Source organism: Arachis ipaensis, chromosome B2, assembly GCF_059453495.1.
Source record: "Arachis ipaensis isolate K30076 ecotype BB chromosome B2, ASM5945349v1, whole genome shotgun sequence".
Classification (NCBI taxonomy): Eukaryota; Viridiplantae; Streptophyta; class Magnoliopsida; order Fabales; family Fabaceae; genus Arachis; species Arachis ipaensis.
In genome coordinates this window covers 6,423,016-6,441,813 of record NC_142437.1, presented here as the reverse complement: position 1 = coordinate 6,441,813, position 18,798 = coordinate 6,423,016, and the positions used below count along the sequence as shown (strand labels likewise).

Sequence of the window (18,798 nt, the reverse complement as noted above, 5' to 3'; positions counted from 1 at the left end):
ATATACCTTCTTCCAACCACCATGGGTAATGACGGGATTGCAGTTATGGCCTCATATTGAAAAACAATAAACACTTTTTTGTAACAACATACTCCTTGATCATACTTTTTCATACCTTATTGAATGAAAATTACATATGTACAATAACTACGTCAATGTGTTTTATTGCGATAATTTTTTATGACAAACAAGCTACTTAGATTTTTTTTGCTTTTTTATTAAATTATAAAACATAAAGGGGATAAACTAACATTAGTAGTGCTCAATAATTTTAGAAAGATTTTGGTAAGTCTTCTGCCAAATAGACATAGAAATGCCCCATAAGTCCAGTGGTATATTTGTTTTCATGTATAAATTCTGCAGTTAAATTTTCACCATCTTTAATCTTCATAGAGCCCGGTTTTGGATAGCAACCAGACGCTCCAACAGCATAACCTTCTTCATTGCCTGCCTCTTTTCCCGTTCCATATATTGGCTTAATTTCACATAATCTTCTTCCATCCTGAATTAAAAATAAAAAGGCATATATATCTTAATGGTGACGGTATTTTGAAAATTTAACTTCCTACGATGATGATGATGAATCAGAAAATAATCTTATTGTTTTTAAGAAACAAATTTAGGTACATAGTTAAATAAATGTAACTGTTTACGATTAGTAATTAATAGTAAATACTATGCATGAGAATTATGGTAAATATTGAACGTTACCTCTCCATATAATGTTGCATTAACAATTCCTGAATGTACATGAGCAGTAATATAGATGAGACTACCACCTTTTTTCATTGGAATATTTGTTTTCTTAATATGGTAATGTCCTTCATCAGTCTTTTCTGGATTTATAGAATACTCTACCTACAGCAAATTAATTTTTTTTAGATATTTACTAGATAAGTAGATAAATGAACCAATTATTAATACTCATTTTATTTCAAAATAAATATTGCTTGACTAATCGAATACATATCATAATATATCGCTATAGGAAATATATGAAGTATAAGTCTTAGCATTTAGTTAAAACAAAATAATTGTCACTTACCGCGCAATGATGAATTGGTTCGGATCCATTATATGTGACTTGATCAGTAACATCAAGAATATAAAACTTAAGAGGCACTTGCTGTTGATCCCATTCAACCCATGATATTGTATATTTAATAGCAACTTTTCTCTTTTGTTTTTCATTGTATCCCTTTTGTAATTTGCATTGAGACTTCTTCTCGCAACAAAAGATTCCTCCTTTGTAATCACTAGACAATGGTGTTCCATCAACGCCTGTTGTGTTTCTCAAATCTTCACTTTTGACGTTTAAAAGGTCACATCTGCATTGGGAGCAACCTTTCTTGTCTTCTGCACCACGTGTGTCAATGACCAAAATATTGATTAACCATTTCTCTTCATCATACTCCTTTGGAACATCCTCAGGATGCGTACCTACTTCTACTCTAAATGGATCTGGTAGTTCTGTGTTAGTTCTTCGTGCGTCAACTCCAAGACCCCAAGAAATTGAATTAACGAAAGTTTGACATGCACCATCATTTCTCTTAAAATACTTACCGTAATTAGGTTGACTTTCATTAGCATGTTGTGACATGGTGATATTTTCAAAATATCTTAAAACAAAATAATGGTGCAGGTAAGCCTCATATAGTGGTATAGAGTTTCCGTGTTCATCAACTAGTTCGGCTTGTAAATTCTTGATTCCAATGTGGCCTCTTGGAAACTCAACATCGAAAAAAGTTTTTCTACTAACCTTTCCTGGTTCTAGTACGAACGTTTTGGTATAAAAAGTAGTTGTCTTGATATGATTTGGACCTTCAAGTTCTCGTGAGAATGTGATGCTCGATTGTATTACTATAATTGAAAATGATAATATCACCACTTCGCAAATAAACTTCATGTTGACCTGGAAATAATTATGCTTATATGATTAGTAGTGAACAATAATGTTTGTAATGAGATTTATATTATATATGTTTAACATATTCATAAAAACTACGTAAACACATATAGCTTTGAGGAACTCAAATTAAACATTCAAGAAATAAAACATGAATTCAAGAAAAAAACGGAAAAAAAATAATATAACATGCCAGCAAGAGAAAAGGGAAACTACCATATTAGAAAAGGGTCTTTGATATTCAAAAAAATAGAAGATAAATATTTATGGATATAAAGTTCTTGCATTGCCTGCTGCTTTTATAGTAGAGTAATGATCTAAGTTGTACATCAAACTGAATACCAACTCTGATGAATTTTTGCTGTTGAATGCTATTTTTGGTGGAATTTTCAACCATTAGAGCATATTCAACTAATCAAAAACTGTGTTGGTTTTACAAAAAAAAAAAATTGTGTCAATCCAATCTTAATTAGGAATTTATCTTATGAAAAAAGAAAAAAGTTTAGTTAACATTTTCGTTATTGTAATCTAGTTTGTTATGTATTCTTTTTTTTTTATTGTTAGCTAGATACTTTTAACTAAAATCACAAAACACAAATAAATATAAGTAATACTTTTAACTACAATGAGGATAATACCTAAATAGGGTTTACAATATTATACAATACCAAACTTTTTATGATAATTTTTGCTTAATTTATTATTATTATTTTTTTGCATGTTTTCTTGAATAGCTAAAATTATATATGTGTGTCCAGAGAATTTGTTTTTGTAGATCATATATTTTAGCTTTTAATTATTTTTCTTTATTTCTATTTTAGGTAAAATAATTTTTGTTTATGTTATCTTAGAATGTTGTCTATTTTTTTATAATCAATAGAGTTAAAGCTTAGAAAACAAAGCTATACAGAAAACTATTCTAGGGAAAGATAACCCCTAGCTACCATCAGCAGAAAATTAAAGAGAAATCACACTAGAAAGTGAATTATAAACAATTAAGTAAGGGATTTGAGTGTATTTTTAATTTAGCTATAACTCATCCGCATAACCATTTCCTTCTTTGAGCACATGAATAAAGTATGTAGTTGTCTCTTTTTTTTAATTGGATTTTAAAAACAATTCCATATATCTTATTCAATATAACCACTTGATGTAAGTGGAAGCTAGCTAAAATAATTTACTGCGGGCTTTATTATTCACTTATATGTGTTTAATCCGAATATTGACGAATAATAATTATATTTATCTAATTTGTTTGGTCATATTTGGTGATTATTTTATCAATAATGAAATATTAAAAAAAGTAAAAAAGACAAAAAATTTCACAAGTTGGTGAATGATTATGCGCCCCTTTAGGAAAAAAAGCTTTGAGTTTACTCAACACACATTTTGTTGTAAATTTTTTATAAATATAGAAAAATTAAATTTTAATAATCAAATTCATTTGCCTTTTAACCCATTAGGCTTTTAATTTGATTTTTCTTAACAACATGGATAAGGATGAAATGAAAAAATATTTATGTTTTTTTTTTGTTTAATTACTCTGTTGGTCCTATAATTTGACCAAATTTACAATTAGGTTCCTATACTTGTTTTCCTTTTAATTAGGTTCCTATACTAAAATTTTTATTTTAATTTAGTCTCTACGATGACAAAAACATTTAGTTCAACAGAACATTCTGTTTTCAAATTGAATATACTATAGTTAAAATATTTGGGTTATTATTCACTCTAATTTTTTTTATATTGACAAAATAACCCTTATCCCCTCTCCTTCCTCTTTCCCTCGGGCAAAAAATCCTTTCTCTTCCTCCCTACTCCATTTGGCATTATGTGGTGCCATTAACGCATCTCAATCCATCATTGTGTGATCCAAGCCCGCTCTTTTCTATCATGACCTTCGCCATTGAAGGAGCTCCAGTATCAATTCAACAAGCCATTATCAATTCATCATTAAGAATCAGTATCAAATTATCATCAAGTAGTAAGCCAATAACAAAGTTAATCATCAATCAAGAGTCCAAAAACAAGCAAGAACAAATACTGAGCACTGACTAGGCATTGGAGGCATTACCTTCGGCGAGGGCAGTGTGCAAAGATTTGAGGGAGAGCGACAGACAACGAGAAGCTAGTGATAAACACTAGCAAGCTGGCAACGAACATGATGGATGGACGACGGGCAAAGAGCTGCTGAGCATGACCTAGCTAGAGACGCTGATGTTGGGCGAACAAGGAAAGGCCTTCGAGCACGATGAACCATGAGGATTGGTGAATGACCATGACGAACCAAGTGGTGCTATAGATGCTAGGGTTTTCAAGGAAGAGTTGAGATGGAAGAGACTGGTTTCTACTTCTGTCATTCTATGTGAGTGAAAGGGGAGAGAGAGAGAGAGTAGTTTGACTGGTTTTTGCATTCCTCAATTCAGAAACCCTTTTTTCTTTTTTTTTTAATGAAACACAAAAATGGCGTCATTTGGAGTAAACCGACCAACTTCTGGTTCGGTCCATGGCTGGTCCAGTCTAGTTTTCAGAACCATGCGATTATGTAGAGTTAGAGACATGGGTACTTTAGTAAATTCAACACATGTGAATGTTTTTTTTAATGTCTATTGTGACTAGAGACCAAATTAAAATAAAAAAATTAGCATAGAGACCTAATTAAAAAGAAAAACGTATAAGAACCTAATTAAAAATTTGGTAAAATTATAGGGACTAATAGAGTAATTAAACTTTTTTTTGCTCGGTATTAAATTCTTAATATAGGTGTTTCTGGTCAACATCTTAGTGTAATTATTTTGTGTCAGAATTTTAGTGGGATTTAAATAGAGTTTAGAAGCTATATTACACGAAAAATTTAAATTACCCTTGTAGCCCCTAACTAAATGAGAAACATGGTTTATAGAGCTCCACAAAATTAACAGGTCTCCATTGTGAAGGTGATTCTTATGTTAATAAAAAGAAAAATATATATACTAAATTTGTGTTTAAAACTAAATATCTTTTAAATTAAGTTAATGAAATTGAAATGAACTGAACTAGATATTAAAAAAATATGTTTGGAATCCTTTAAATAAAATAGAAATTAAATTCATTTACAGATCAATATTTATATTTGAAATGAACTTTAATGAGAATTAATTTAATTAACTTGAATTGATTATTTTATTAATTAATTTTGGATACTTTATTTACAACATCAACTTCCACCATTTCAAACAATACTAATAGTTGGATATTCTTACCGATTGCCAGATTGTTATACTGCCGCACTTGAACCACTTATTCACCTCTCGAAATCCTTCTCTTTTATATTAATTTCTAAAAGATAAAAATGACATTTATATTTTTGATGCACCAAATTATTTCAGCTACAATAAAATCCTCTAAATAAATAAAGGATCACATAAAAATTCTCATTTTCCATACATTTCAAAGAACGAATTTTGTTTAAAAATAAAATCAATTTCAATTTTATTATATTCCAAATACTCTCACCCATTTTTTTCTTTGACGTTTCTTCAAAGTTTTGATTGTGCTTTCAAAGTTTGAAAAAAATTAACTTTGACCCAAATGTCTATAGAGAATTATAATTTTACCTTTGTATTAAAGTTATTTACGATCAATAAATGATCAACATTTTGTTTTTAATTTTTTCTAACTTTTTTATGCATACCCCTTCTTCCAACCCATCACCGGTAGCGATGGGATTCCGGTGGCACTACAAAAAATTCTGGTTAAAACGGCGGTTTTTTTTTGTATTTATGGCGGTTTGAACCGTCATTATTACCAAGAACGGCGGTTTTAGAAAACGACGTAATTCTGGGCGCCATTATGATTATTACGGCGGTTTTCAAAAAACCGCCACAATTTCCTGGGTTAAAACGGCGGTTTTTTGATAGGTTAAAACGTCGGGTTTTTGGTTGGTTAAAACAGCGGTTCAAACCGCCATTATTTCTAGGATAAAACAGCGTTTTTTGTTGGTTAAAATGGCGGTTTGAACCGCCATTTTTACCTTGAATGAGTGGCATTTTTCGTTGGTTAAAATGGCATTTGAAACCGCCGTTTTTACCGGGTTAAAACGGCATTTTTAGTTGGTTAATACGGCATTTTGAACCGCTGTTTTTACCCTGATAGTGGCATTTTTATTGGTTAAAACGGCGTTTAAAACCGCCATTTTTACCGAGTTAAAATGGTGTTTCACTTTTAAAATGGCAGTTACAAGCCGCCATTTTTACCGACTAAAAGTGATATTTTATCGTTTAAAAAAGTAGTTTTAACCGTCGTTTTTACCATGTTAAACATAATTTTTTTGTTTAAAAGTTCACAATAACAAGAAATCATAACCCAAAAACAAAATATTACGTAATTCATAAATAAAGTATTACACATAATATATAATTTTTTAGTATTGAAAATAAAAAATAATAACTCCAATACAAATAAAGTATTCAATATAATATTTTTTATTTCTAAATAAAGTATTAAATAGAAATAAAGTATTAAATATCAAGACACTCCTTGTCTTCAAACCATTCCTTCCTCAAGAGTTCCAAACGTGGATCTTCTTTAGGACCCTCTTCATTCTGAAATCATCAAAAACAAATGGGCATTGCCAAGTCAGAACACTTCTACTTTTGATGTATTGCTACTAAATATATGGTAAAATAATTTAAAAAAATTAATTAATATTAACCGAAAAAACTGCTTCTTTAACATTACTTAGCAAGAATTTATGGGCTTAATTACCTTCATCTTGTGACAAAGCCTGTCCAAAAGCCGAAGAGTAAAAGCAAAAGGCAGATAAGAGTAATAGGAAGAAGAAAATGTATAGTGGAGCTTTCTTCATGTTTGCTTGCTGATTTAGTTTGATCGATGACTAAATAAACTAATCTCCAGAGATAATTGAATTGAAAGCAACTAATATTAATAAAATATGAAAATATAGCTTGGCACAGAAAGCGCAGAGAAGAGGAAATTAGTTAAGTTAAAATGTTAAAATCTAAATTACTAGAAACATGTGAACTTACATAAATTCTTCGTTCGTTGGTTCCATCATTGATAGGAATTAGGGAACACTGATGGTATTGAGAAATTGTTGATATTCTTGATTGTGAGAAACCATGGCATGGTTTAGATAAAAATAGATACATAAATAAAGTATCAAAAGTAAAATGTAAGTTATGCAATTGATATATTTCTATGTAAAATCAAGGTTAAACAAATCTATGTAAGTTATGCAATTGATATATTTCTATGTAAAAGTGGTATCCAATTGAGAAATGTTTATAATTTTACAGTTTTACCTTTGGCAGATTCTGCTATTGCACACAGACCGAAGTAATTTTTTACCATGGTCCTATTTAGATTCAGCTTCCACATTTGTTAATAGAATCTATATATATCAATCAACTTGTGAATTTGTAATGTATCATCAAATCTAAAGTAAGAATACTTCCATAATATTATAATATCCATATAAATTTATTAACCCAAATGCACATTTATCACTTTACTTTGCCAGTCACAAACGCTCACTATGTGCAACTCATCAACAAAGCTATCCTCTCTTTCAAAGCTATCTCAATCTATTTCATTTCATTAGATGGTCTATTGAACAAATTGTCAAGTACAAATTGTAAGGCCCACATCGGTTGGGGAGAGGAACGAAGCATGCCTTATAAGGGTGTGGATACCTCTCCCTAGCATGACGCGTTTTGACGAGTGAGTGTGGGGGGCTTTGGCCATCATCCCTATCGTCAAAGGCAAAACCGTGAGGCCTTGTGTGCCAAAGCGGACAATATCGTGCTAGCGGGTGGTCTGGGCTGTTACAGATGGTATCAGAGCTAGAACCCGGATCGATGTGCCAGCGAGGGCGCTGGACTCCCTTAGGGGGTGGATTGTAAAGCCCACATCGGTTGGAGAGGGGAACGAAGCATGCCTTATAAGGGTGTGGATACCTCTCCCTAGCATGACGCGTTTTGACGAGTGAGTGTGGGGGGCTTCGGCTAGCATCCCTATCGTCAAAGGCAAAACCGTGAGGCCTTGTGTGCTAAAGCGGACAATATCGTGCTAGCGGGTGGTCTGGGCTGTTACAGATGGTATCAGAGCCAGAACCCGGATCGATGTGCCAGCGAGGGCGCTGAACTCCCTTAGGGGGGTAGATTGTAAGGTCCCACATCGGTTGGGGAGGGGAACGAAGCATGCCTTATAAGGGTGTGGATACCTCTCCCTAGCATGACGCGTTTTGACGAGTGAGTGTGGGGGGCTTCGGCTAGCATCCCTATCGTCAAAGGCAAAACCGTGAGGCCTTGTGTGCTAAAGCGGACAATATCGTGCTAGCGGGTGGTCTGGGCTGTTACAGATGGTATCAGAGCCAGAACCCGGATCGATGTGCCAGCGAGGGCGCTGGGCTCCCTTAGGGGAGTGGATTGTAAGGCCCACATCGGTTGGAGAGGGGAACGAAGCATGCCTTATAAGGGTGTGGATACCTCTCCCTAGCATGACGCGTTTTGACGAGTGAGTGTGGGGGGCTTCGGCTAGCATCCCTATCGTCAAAGGCAAAACCGTGAGGCCTTGTGTGCTAAAGCGGACAATATCGTGCTAGCGGGTGGTCTGGGCTGTTACAGATGGTATCAGAGCCAGAGCCCGGATCGATGTGCCAGCGAGGGCGCTGGACTCCCTTAGGGGGTGGATTGTAAGACCCACATCGGTTGGGGAGGGGAACGAAGCATGCCTTATAAGGGTGTGGATACCTCTCCCTAGCATGACGCGTTTTGACGAGTGAGTGTGGGGGGTTTCGGCTATCATCCCTATCGTCAAAGGCAAAACCGTGAGGCCTTGTGTGCCAAAGCGGACAATATCGTGCTAGCGGGTGGTCTGGGCTGTTACAGATGGTATCAGAGCCAGAACCCGGATCGATGTGCCAGCGAGGGCGCTGGACTCCCTTAGGGGGGTAGATTGTAAGGTCCCACATCGGTTGGGGAGGGGAACGAAGCATGCCTTATAAGGGTGTGGATACCTCTCCCTAGCATGACGCGTTTTGACGAGTGAGTGTGGGGGGGCTTCGGCTAGCATCCCTATCGTCAAAGGCAAAACCGTGAGGCCTTGTGTGCCAAAGCGGACAATATCGTGCTAGCGGGTGGTCTGCGCTGTTACAGATGGTATCAGAGCCAGAGCCCGGATCGATGTGCCAGCGAGGGCGCTGATGTTGGCACTTTGAGGCAAGATATCTTAAAGGAGGCACACAAAAGTGGATTCTCCATTCACCCGGGAAGTACTAAGATGTACCATGATTTAAAGGCGATGTTTTGGTGGCCGGGTATGAAGAATGATGTGGCGGAATATGTTTCAAAGTACTTAACTTGTCAAAAGGTAAAGATTGAACATCAAAGACCTTCCGGGATGTTGCAACCTTTAGAGGTTCCGCAATGGAAGTGGGAAAGTATTGCAATGGACTTTGTGTCGGGATTGCCAAGGATTAGGACTGGTTTTGATGCTATCTGGGTGATTGTGGACCGACTGACGAAGTCAGCTCACTTTTTGCCCATTCGAATGACTTACACCCTTGAGGATCTAGCTCGGTTATACATAAAGGAGATTGTAAGACTCCATGGTGTACTTGCTACTATAATCTCTGATAGAGATCCTCGTTTCACTTCGAGGTTCTGGGGTGCATTTCAGAAAGCTTTTGGAACCCGATTAAGCTTGAGTACAGCTTACCATCCTCAAACAGATGGTCAATCCGAGAGGACGATCCAAACACTAGAGGATATGTTGAGAGCTTGTGTTTTGGACCAACCGGCGAGTTGGGATCGGTATATGCGTTAGTGGAGTTTGCATACAATAATAGTTACCATGCGAACATCGGAATGGCTCCGTATGAGGCATTGTATGGGAGGAAATGTCAATCTCCGCTATGTTGGTATGAAGTTGGAGAGAAAGGCTTGTTGGGGCCGGAAATGATAGCTGAGACCACTGAACAAGTCAAGAAAATCCGAGATAGGATGCTTACGGCGCAGAGTCGTTAGAAGAGTTACGCCGATCAGAGGCGGAAGCCCTTGGAATTTGAGGCAGGAGATCATGTTTTCCTTAAGGTTACTCCGACCACAGGAGTAGGTAGAGCGATTAAAGCAAAGAAGTTGAATCCTCGATACATTGGTCCATTTCAGATCCTGGAGAGGATTGGGCCGGTGGCGTATCGGGTGGCTCTACCACCTCATCTTTCGAACCTGCACGACGTATTTCACGTGTCGCAGCTTTGGAAGTACACTCCTGATGCTAGCCATGTGTTAGAACCCGAATCGGTTCAGTTAAGGGAAGATATGACGCTTCCAGTGGCTCCAGTCAGAATCGATGATACTAGTATCAAACGGTTGCGTGGAAAAGAGGTTTCATTAGTCAAAGTGGCATGGAGTCGAGGCGGTGTTGAGGAACACACTTGGGAACTTGAGTCGGAGATGCGTACGGATTATCCGCACTTATTCTCAGGTAATTTGATTTGAATTTTGTGGGCAAAATTCCCAATTAGGTGGGTAGAATGTAAGACCCGGTTAATTAACGGCTAATTAACCCATAAATGAGAATTTATTCTAGAAAGCCAAAAATGTTATTTTTATGGCTAAATGTGATAGAGGAGATTGAGACGAGAATTTCGGTACCAATTTTATAGAAATCGGACCAAGATTGGACCGAACGGGCCAAACCGGGCCAACCGGACCCAAAGTGGGCCCTTGGCCCAACATAACTAAACCAAAACCCTAGTTTTCAACATTCTCTCTCCTCATTAAACACACACACACGCTGAAATGGAGTGAGGGAGGAGAAGAACACTCTCTCAAGTTCTATCTCTCACTTGATCTTCAAACCACCATAACTTTTGATCTAGAGCTCCGATTGTCGCTCCGTTTGCGGCCACGCGTTCACCGCGGAGAGCTCTACAAAACCCATACAATTAATCTTGAGGTAAGCCACGTTTTACTGTTCGAAATTCCAGCCCTTGATTTCGAGTTTCATGAGCAAAAATGTTGAGATTTTGGGTTCTTTGATGTTATAGGACCCAACTCTCTTGAAGGAGAAGGTTAATCTTGTCTCCTTGGACCTTGGGTGTGGTAAGATTCTCAACCCTAGTGTAAATTGTTGTTCTATGATGTTTGGGTATTGAGATGTTGTGTATGGATATAATGATTATGGCTTAGGTTGTGTATATGTGAATATTGGAGCTTGATTGGTGATTTTGGAAAGCTTGGAAGAGGGTTTTGTGTGATAAAATCTGTTCTTGGAAGTGTTGATACCTTGAGAGCTTGTGGACAAGTGGTTTGGAAGTGCTCCGGTTGAGCTTGAGAAATCGGCTAAGGTATGGTTTCGGTTTCCTGTATCTAATATGTAATGTGGTAGGAAATACTTAGGCTAGAGGCCCCAAGATAGGCATTGAATTGTTGGTGTTGTTGAATGGTTGAGATATATGATGTGTTCATATATGTGATTATGAATATTGATGCCTTGATTGTGTGATATATGAGAAATGCATGTTGTGATATATGCTTGATGGATGATTGAGGTTGAATTGATGGGTGGTATCATGTTGATGGTGAGTATGATGTTGATCATGTATAATGATGGTTGATTTGGAAATTGATATTATTGGAAATTGGGATGAGAAGGATGTATGACATGAGATTGTGTTTGTCCTTTAGCCATTGATTGAGAAGTGTTAAAATGGTTGGAGGTAGTTTTGGAAATTTTGGTAAAATGTCAATGTGTGAGTTGAGGATGGCTTGTTGTTGATTTTGGTACATTTTGAATGATTTCAAAGAGAAGGGTTGAAATTGGCATGTTTTGAAAATGGCACTTTGTGGTTTTGAATGAAAATATGGTTTTTGGGCATACTTTGATGGGACATAACTTGGACTACGGATCTTTGATTTGTGCCAAATCTGTTTAGAAATGAAATTGGATCCGGGATGTCCATGCCGTTCGAAGAACGGGTGAAAAATGATTTAAAATGAGAGAGTTATGACCGTCGGAAGATTGGGGGTTGAATCTGTGAATTCTGCAGCTTTTAACTTAGAAAAATTTTAGCAGAATGACCCCTCGCGCGTAGGCGCACTTGGCGCGTACGCGCCGTTCTTCGAGAAAGCATCATCCACGCGTGCGCGTGGTATGCGCGGGCGCGTTGATGCGCTGCATCAAATGCCCAGCCATTTTCCAGAGAGTTGTGCCAGAGTTGTGCCAGTTTTGTGCCTGGGGCACAATGTATTCGCGCGTATGCGTGGCGGACGCGTGCGCGTCGTTTGGCTAATTTTCAACTCACGCGTTTGCGCGTATGACGCTTGCGCGTCGATGAGTTTTAAGGCCATCCACACGTGCGCGTGGAGTGCGCGTACGCGTGGCCCTGATTTCATCCCAAAGTTGATTTTTGAGTTTTAAAAGCCAAATTTCATACTTCTAAGCCTCCGATCTCACCACTTATGTCTTAAATCATTATGATATGCCTAGCATGAGAAAGAGGGCTAGTGAATGTGGTAACTTGCGAGTGAAGCAAGGGGAAAAATGAATGATCATTGATGATCAAAGATGATTATGTGAGATGCGGAGAATGGCGGTGGAAGTGCTTGTTATGCCATGGGCTGAAGGGCCATAATTGTTAATGAATTGGCTGGTTATGGATTTAACTGTAAGCCGGATGGCTGGATTATGCCGTGTGACGGCGGAGCCATGTTTATGGCTAAGTATAAATGCATATATGCTGTTGAATGAATTGTGAATGTTTGCACTTCCACCATCGGAGATGAGGGTTTCCCTGGGTAGTAGCAGTGGCTAGCCACCACGTGCTCCAGGTTGAGACTTGAAGCTCTTTTGACCCTATGTCGTAAGTGTGGCCGGGCACTGTGAAAGGCCCGGATGAGCTCGCCCCCGTAAATATTCACCAGTGATGGTGATGGATAAATATTCACCAGTGAGGGTGATGGATATGGATCATGATTATGATCAAGTTTATGATGAGTATAACTCGAGTTGGGGATGCACGACAGAGGGACAGTCCAATGGTTAGCTACCAGGACTTGTCGGGTTGGCTCTATAACCGACAGATGATATCATCAGCCACTAGGGACAGGCATGCATCATAAGCATACTACATGAATTGTTTGAGATTGCCTATTTGACTGCATATTACTTGCTATTTGTCTAAATGCCTTAATTGTTCTTATTTGTATATCTCCTGTCTGATATAACTGTGTTTGCTATATTATACTCTTGCTGGTGGTTGGGAGGTCTGAAGGAATTGGAAAGGGAAGTATTAGTTAGACTGAAGAATCTTTAGTCAGTTGCCACTTACGGTTTAGCTTGTTTATAAGCTTTGATATTATCTGGAGGAAGTTCTAGGATTGCCTTCGGCTTTCCTCTATTATTATGTATTATATATGTGGAAGCTGTTACCGTGCTGGGGACCTCTGGTTCTCACCCATGCGGATTTTGTGGTTTTCAGATGCAGGGCGTGAGGTTTCTCGTTGAGGCATGCTGGAGACTTCTGGATTAGCGAAGATCCTTTGTTCTCGGGACTCTGTTTTGGTTCATATATCTTGTTTAGATACTTTTATCTCCATTAAATAATACAAACTGTGATGACTCCTTCTAGAGGAGATTTTTGGAGGATAGGTTTTCTGTATTTGTGTCCCTTTGGGTTTCCTTTGGGGTTTCCCTTATTTTATCATATGTATATATTGCTATGCTCGGACCGGTTCTCTTCGCAGCCGGATTTTGAGTCTTGATATTCCTGTTTTTGACACTCCTTTATATATATGATCTCGCGTTCGCTTATCCTTTACTCGTTACGTTATCGATCGGAGTGTTGCGCTTTCGAGTTACGGTTTTTGTTTACCCCTTTTTCTACAAAGGCTCCTAGTTATAATCAATTATTCATACTACTATACGTACTAAATTTTTGTTTTAGAGGTCGTAATACCTTGCCATCTCTGAATTATGACTTAAGCATAAGACTCTGTATGGTAGGGTGTTACATTATGGTATCAGAGCCAGAACCCGGATCGATGTGCCAGCGAGGGCGCTGGGCTCCCTTAGGGGGGTGGATTGTAAGGCCCACATCGGTTGGGGAGAGGAACGAAGCATGCCTTATAAGGGTGTGGATACCTCTCCCTAGCATGACGCGTTTTGACGAGTGAGTGTGGGGGCTTCGGCTAGCATCCCTATCGTCAAAGGCAAAACCGTGAGGCCTTGTGTGCCAAAGTGGACAATATCGTGCTAGCGGGTGGTCTGGGCTGTTACAGATGGTATCAGAGCCAGAACCCGGATCGATGTGCCAGCGAGGGCGCTGGGCTCCCTTAAGGGGGTGGATTGTAAGGCCCACATCGGTTGGAGAGGGGAACGAAGCATGCCTTATAAGGGTGTGGATACCTCTCCCTAGCATGACGCATTTTGACGAGTGAGTGTGGGGGGCTTTGGCCATCATCCCTATCGTCAAAGGCAAAACCGTGAGGCCTTGTGTGCCAAAGCGGACAATATCGTGCTAGCGGGTGGTCTGGGCTGTTACACAAATAATGTTCCACTAAACCCATTAAAGTGTCAGCGAATCAGCACTATCCACTAAGTTGAAGCTTCAGTATGGTAAAAAAAATATGCAAAAAATAGAATACAACGACTTAAAAGTGGGAAAAAAACATACATCGGTTCCTTCTTAGTCTTTTCTATCAAATCTCCATCGATTAAGAAGAGAACGCCAATATAAACCAAATGGACAGTCACCAAGACCAACTTCACCCACAGCGCAGACCTCCGAGCTGAAATTCAGTGACAAAATTCCAAAATGCATAAATAAATAAAAAAATTCGCATAATTTTGGTTAGGAAGACACGTAAATAAACGAAAGTCAGAACAGTTCAGCAATAGCATTCACCATTCAGCACACAAATTCAGATAAAACAAAAACTAAGCTAATTTAAACAAAAAAAAAAGGAATTGCAGCAAACGCACCAGGGTCAATGAGGCATGGAAAGAATCTGAGGCAGCGATCCATGGGTTGATCCCAAGGGGAACGCATAGGGCGGCATATACCAATGATCGGCATATTGTTAATGATGAAAAACAAATAATAGAATAAGTAATATATATAACAGAGAAGGATAAAGTGTGATTATAATCTGAACTGAAATTCTCTCTCGTGTACACAGTAAGGAGGCTGAAGCTGGTTTGCAGACCAAGCTTATTCCTGGAACATACTTCAGCCAAACAGGAAATCATCTATATACAACTAAAAAATGATAAATTAAATTGTAGAGATCAACTTTCTGTATTATCTTCATGAATCTGACCAGATCATATCTTCCTTCAAAATTGTACTGAGTTGAGTAGAAGGCAGAAAACATAATAAACAAAGATCAAATGAGAGAAAGAAACACAGAAGAAAAAATAGAACATGATAATAATTCAGAAGAGAGTGGTGAGGTACAGTAAAAAACTCAGGGCATGGCACTCGACAGTAACTGATTGCAGCTTAACCACGTATACAAAATTAGACACAAGAGAATGATTTTTTTTCAACCTTTTAACATCAAACAATGTGATTTTCTTTAATACCAACATTTTTTTCTCTCGATATATTGTTAACTATGACAAATTTTTGCAGCTAATAAATCCAAAGAGAGTAAGATACATACCTGAACCTGATTTATATAAACTAAGCATGCCATTACTTTGTCCTTTCGCCTACCTTCCGTGGTAAAAATAAATCATTGAATAAGAACCAAAAAAAATAAGTACACTAGTAGTTCTTGTCTAACTAAGGCCTTACACAAAATCACAACTTACCATCATTTGGCTCTAAGACCAGTGCATTTTTAAAGCTTTCAACTGCAGCATCTATGTTATGGAGTGCCATATGTGCCTAGTAAGTCCAAAGCCACACAGTTATCATAAAGGAAAGTGGGATAGATTTAATAAATACAGTAAAAAAACCTCCTCAATTCAGATATCAACCTTTCCTTGCCGGAATAATGCTTTGACATTGTTATAAGGTTTCCTGATAATTGAGTTAGTAATGATAAAGCATCTGGAATGCTTCCATTTAACCGATTTCATGAGAGAGACCTAAAATATCAGAACAAAAGAAAAACTTCTTTAAGTACATTTGTAGTTATGCATATGGAAAAAAGATGACTAATTACTATGTCCATGATAAAAAAAAAAAAACAAATTCAGATGTGAAAAAGATAACATACAAGCTCGTAATAGTAGGGGGCAAAGTGAATGGAATGGGCCTCCAATGTGGTTGTGGCTAAGATCATTGCACAAGAAACAGAAAGCTTCATTTCTAGTTCAAACAATTACACAATTGGTGCTTAAGAGGTACTAAACTCTCTCGATTAATCAAACAGAACCACGTTTAACATGTCACTCATCAGTAAACACAATATTGAAATTGAAACAACACTTACATTTCTAAGATGGATGGAAAATTCAAATTACTACCAAGCTCTCCACCCAAATTCAGGCCATCAAGTCTTCTGTCAACCCAAAATACAAGTTTTACTTAGTCTTATTGCACGTAATTAAACTCTATCAATCAAACAACTAATGAAACATTGAAAATAATAACATTATCATTTCCAACCAATTATATAGAGCATGCAAACAATAACACAATATTAACCAAAAATAGTTTAAAAAGAGAACTTCACATACATGGAAGTGATGTTGGAAAATACACAGCCAACACCTTGCCACATTTCAAAACATGGATCTCCTCCAACAGGCTTCCACCCTAGAAGAGGTGGTGAGCCAAGAGCAACATATAGACTACTGATTGCTGCAACTGTGACCATAGCACATATTGAGTTTAGACAAATTCTGCACTTATATGGTACTTGTTACTTAATTAGGTGAGCTTCCCAATTAAATTTATAACCATCATCTTTCAAATTGCAAACAAGTTATCATCAACTCTTTGATGATAATATAGTGCAATGAAGCAAAACAATAACACTTGAAAGCTAAATGAGTTTTGTCGTCTTCCTTTTTTTTTCAAAGGGAAACAACAGATTATTCTGCTATTTCTTATTTCAAAAATAGAAATAAAACTATGGAAAGGGAAAGTATCTACCATCAACTATGTCAGTGTCACCAACTGCACAGAAAGTTCCAGCAAGAATCACCATCAGAGTAACAAAGAGTTGAACATGCAACACCAAATTCGTACATCCCATTTCCTCAAAAGTAAAAGCAAAAAGAGAGCATTTAACGACAATAAGGTTCTAAGTTCTAAGTCTATATATTATTCATTAGAATGAGAGAAAGTTCTTATAACAGATTGGATTGATCCATGGAACAGATGAACTGTATTTACCAAATGACCCCCACCAACTCAATCAATGAATGAATTAACACGAATTGGTTCCCTCATGGACCATATAATGCATAGTTTTTATTTTGGTAATAATCGACTCATCTTTCTAAACAAGATAAACAAAGAGAAAAGAAAAATGAAGATGATGTCAACAAAAAGAATGGAACAATAACACAAACCTGAAGTATTTCACTCAGAGCCTCTTCAGGTGTCATTCTAAGACCCCCTTTTCCTAAACCAAGCCGCTGAGATAGCACTGCTCAGCTTTAAAGCAACAAGTAACTCATGAATACACATCAAAGTAAGGCAAAAGCAAAGCAAGTGAACCATTTCCTCTCAAATTTATAAAGTCATATATACCTTTAAGATCTACCTTGGTATCAGCTAAAGCAGAAACGATATAAAATCTGTTTTTCTTGTCCTGTTTGATAAGTATACTAGTTAGGAGAGTGCAATCAAATTGTAAATAAATTAATTGTTTGCTCATGTAGGTTCACAAAAACCACAAATAAATTAATTCATATTATGCAATAAATATGCATAATAACAAGTTATCCATGTTTGCTTCAACCATTTTTGCCTCTTTAGGCCACTAACAAAATTACCACAACTTCATTCTCTGCAGCATCGAGCACTTCATCATCATCATTGTGAAATGTTTCAACGATTCTTTCCTCAGAAACCCTAGCTCCTGCAGTTTTAGTAGTTGTAGTTGCCATTTCACAAAATCTATCATGTATTCTGAAATTTTGGATCAATAATTAAGAGATCGAAGAAATTAGAGTAAAATATTTTCAAGGGAACAAAGGAAAAGAGGGAGAAGAACCTACCTCGCGAGCTTGTGGGAGGAGAATCTCACAGGACAGTAGCTTGATGGACGAGATTGCCGGCGTAGGAAAATGCCACCGGAGGAGATCATCTTAGTAGGAGATGTCGCTGGAGTAGACCGTCGCAGCAGGAGATTGTAATTGGAGGAGAGATCACCAGGGAAGATCGCTGTTGAGGAAGACATCGCCGAATGAGGTTGTCGTGGGAGGAGGTCATCGCCGGAGGAGATCGGTCAGAGAAGATCGTCGCCGGAGGAGATCGGTCAGAGAAGATCGTCACAGAGAAGATCACTGTGGCAGCGATTCAACCTTTGCGTTTCAACGGAAAATGAGAATTGGATTAGGGTTAGGCTTTTTTATATAGCAGTGATAATGGTATTTTAAAACCTCCAGAATCAACAAAAACCGCCATTGAATGCAACTCAATTGTGGCAACAAGAGAAAACGCCATAGCAACCTGATATTACGGCAGTCTTACAAAACCGCCGTAATATTAATGCCATTTTATGTCTCTTTTTTTGTAGTGTGGAGGCCTCATCCTTGAAAAACAATAAACATTTATTTGTAATGACATACTTCTCGATCATATTTTTTAATATCTTATTGAATAAAAATTATATATGCACAATAACTATGTCAATATGTTTTAATGCGATAAGTTTTTATGACAAACAAGCTACTTAATTACATAGATCAGATCCAATCATGCA

General features: G+C 37.4%; 4 protein-coding genes across 4 annotated transcripts in view; 1 reads left to right on the top strand and 3 right to left on the bottom strand.

Moving 5' to 3' along the window:
- Positions 1 to 271: 271 nt before the first annotated feature.
- On the bottom strand, positions 272 to 1,906 carry LOC107626699 (uncharacterized). Its single transcript, XM_016329597.2, has 3 exons — positions 1,046 to 1,906; positions 712 to 858; positions 272 to 502 (listed from the first exon to the last, which is right to left on the bottom strand). Exons 1-3 carry the CDS (start codon positions 1,904 to 1,906, stop codon positions 272 to 274), a joined length of 1,239 nt encoding a protein of 412 aa, XP_016185083.2.
- A 12,352-nt stretch (positions 1,907 to 14,258) lies between these two features.
- The window catches only part of LOC107624276 (subtilisin-like protease SBT3), a 65,022-nt gene continuing 60,482 nt past the window's right edge, over positions 14,259 to 18,798 (top strand). Inside the window, exon 1 of the mRNA XM_088505251.1 lies at positions 14,259 to 14,482. The gene's annotated coding sequence lies outside the window, so the exon portion shown is untranslated. The remainder of the gene's footprint in view (positions 14,483 to 18,798) is intronic.
- LOC148572923 (protein STRUBBELIG-like) lies at positions 16,350 to 17,073 on the bottom strand. Its single transcript, XM_088504479.1, has 3 exons — positions 17,019 to 17,073; positions 16,601 to 16,730; positions 16,350 to 16,422 (listed from the first exon to the last, which is right to left on the bottom strand). Exons 1-3 carry the CDS (start codon positions 17,071 to 17,073, stop codon positions 16,350 to 16,352), a joined length of 258 nt encoding a protein of 85 aa, XP_088360605.1.
- Positions 17,341 to 18,180, bottom strand: LOC148572922 (uncharacterized). The gene is made up of 4 exons (XM_088504437.1): positions 18,092 to 18,180; positions 17,867 to 18,002; positions 17,622 to 17,682; positions 17,341 to 17,517 (listed from the first exon to the last, which is right to left on the bottom strand). The coding sequence occupies exons 1-4, from the start codon at positions 18,178 to 18,180 to the stop codon at positions 17,360 to 17,362; spliced, it is 444 nt and encodes a 147-aa protein (XP_088360563.1). The 3' UTR covers positions 17,341 to 17,359.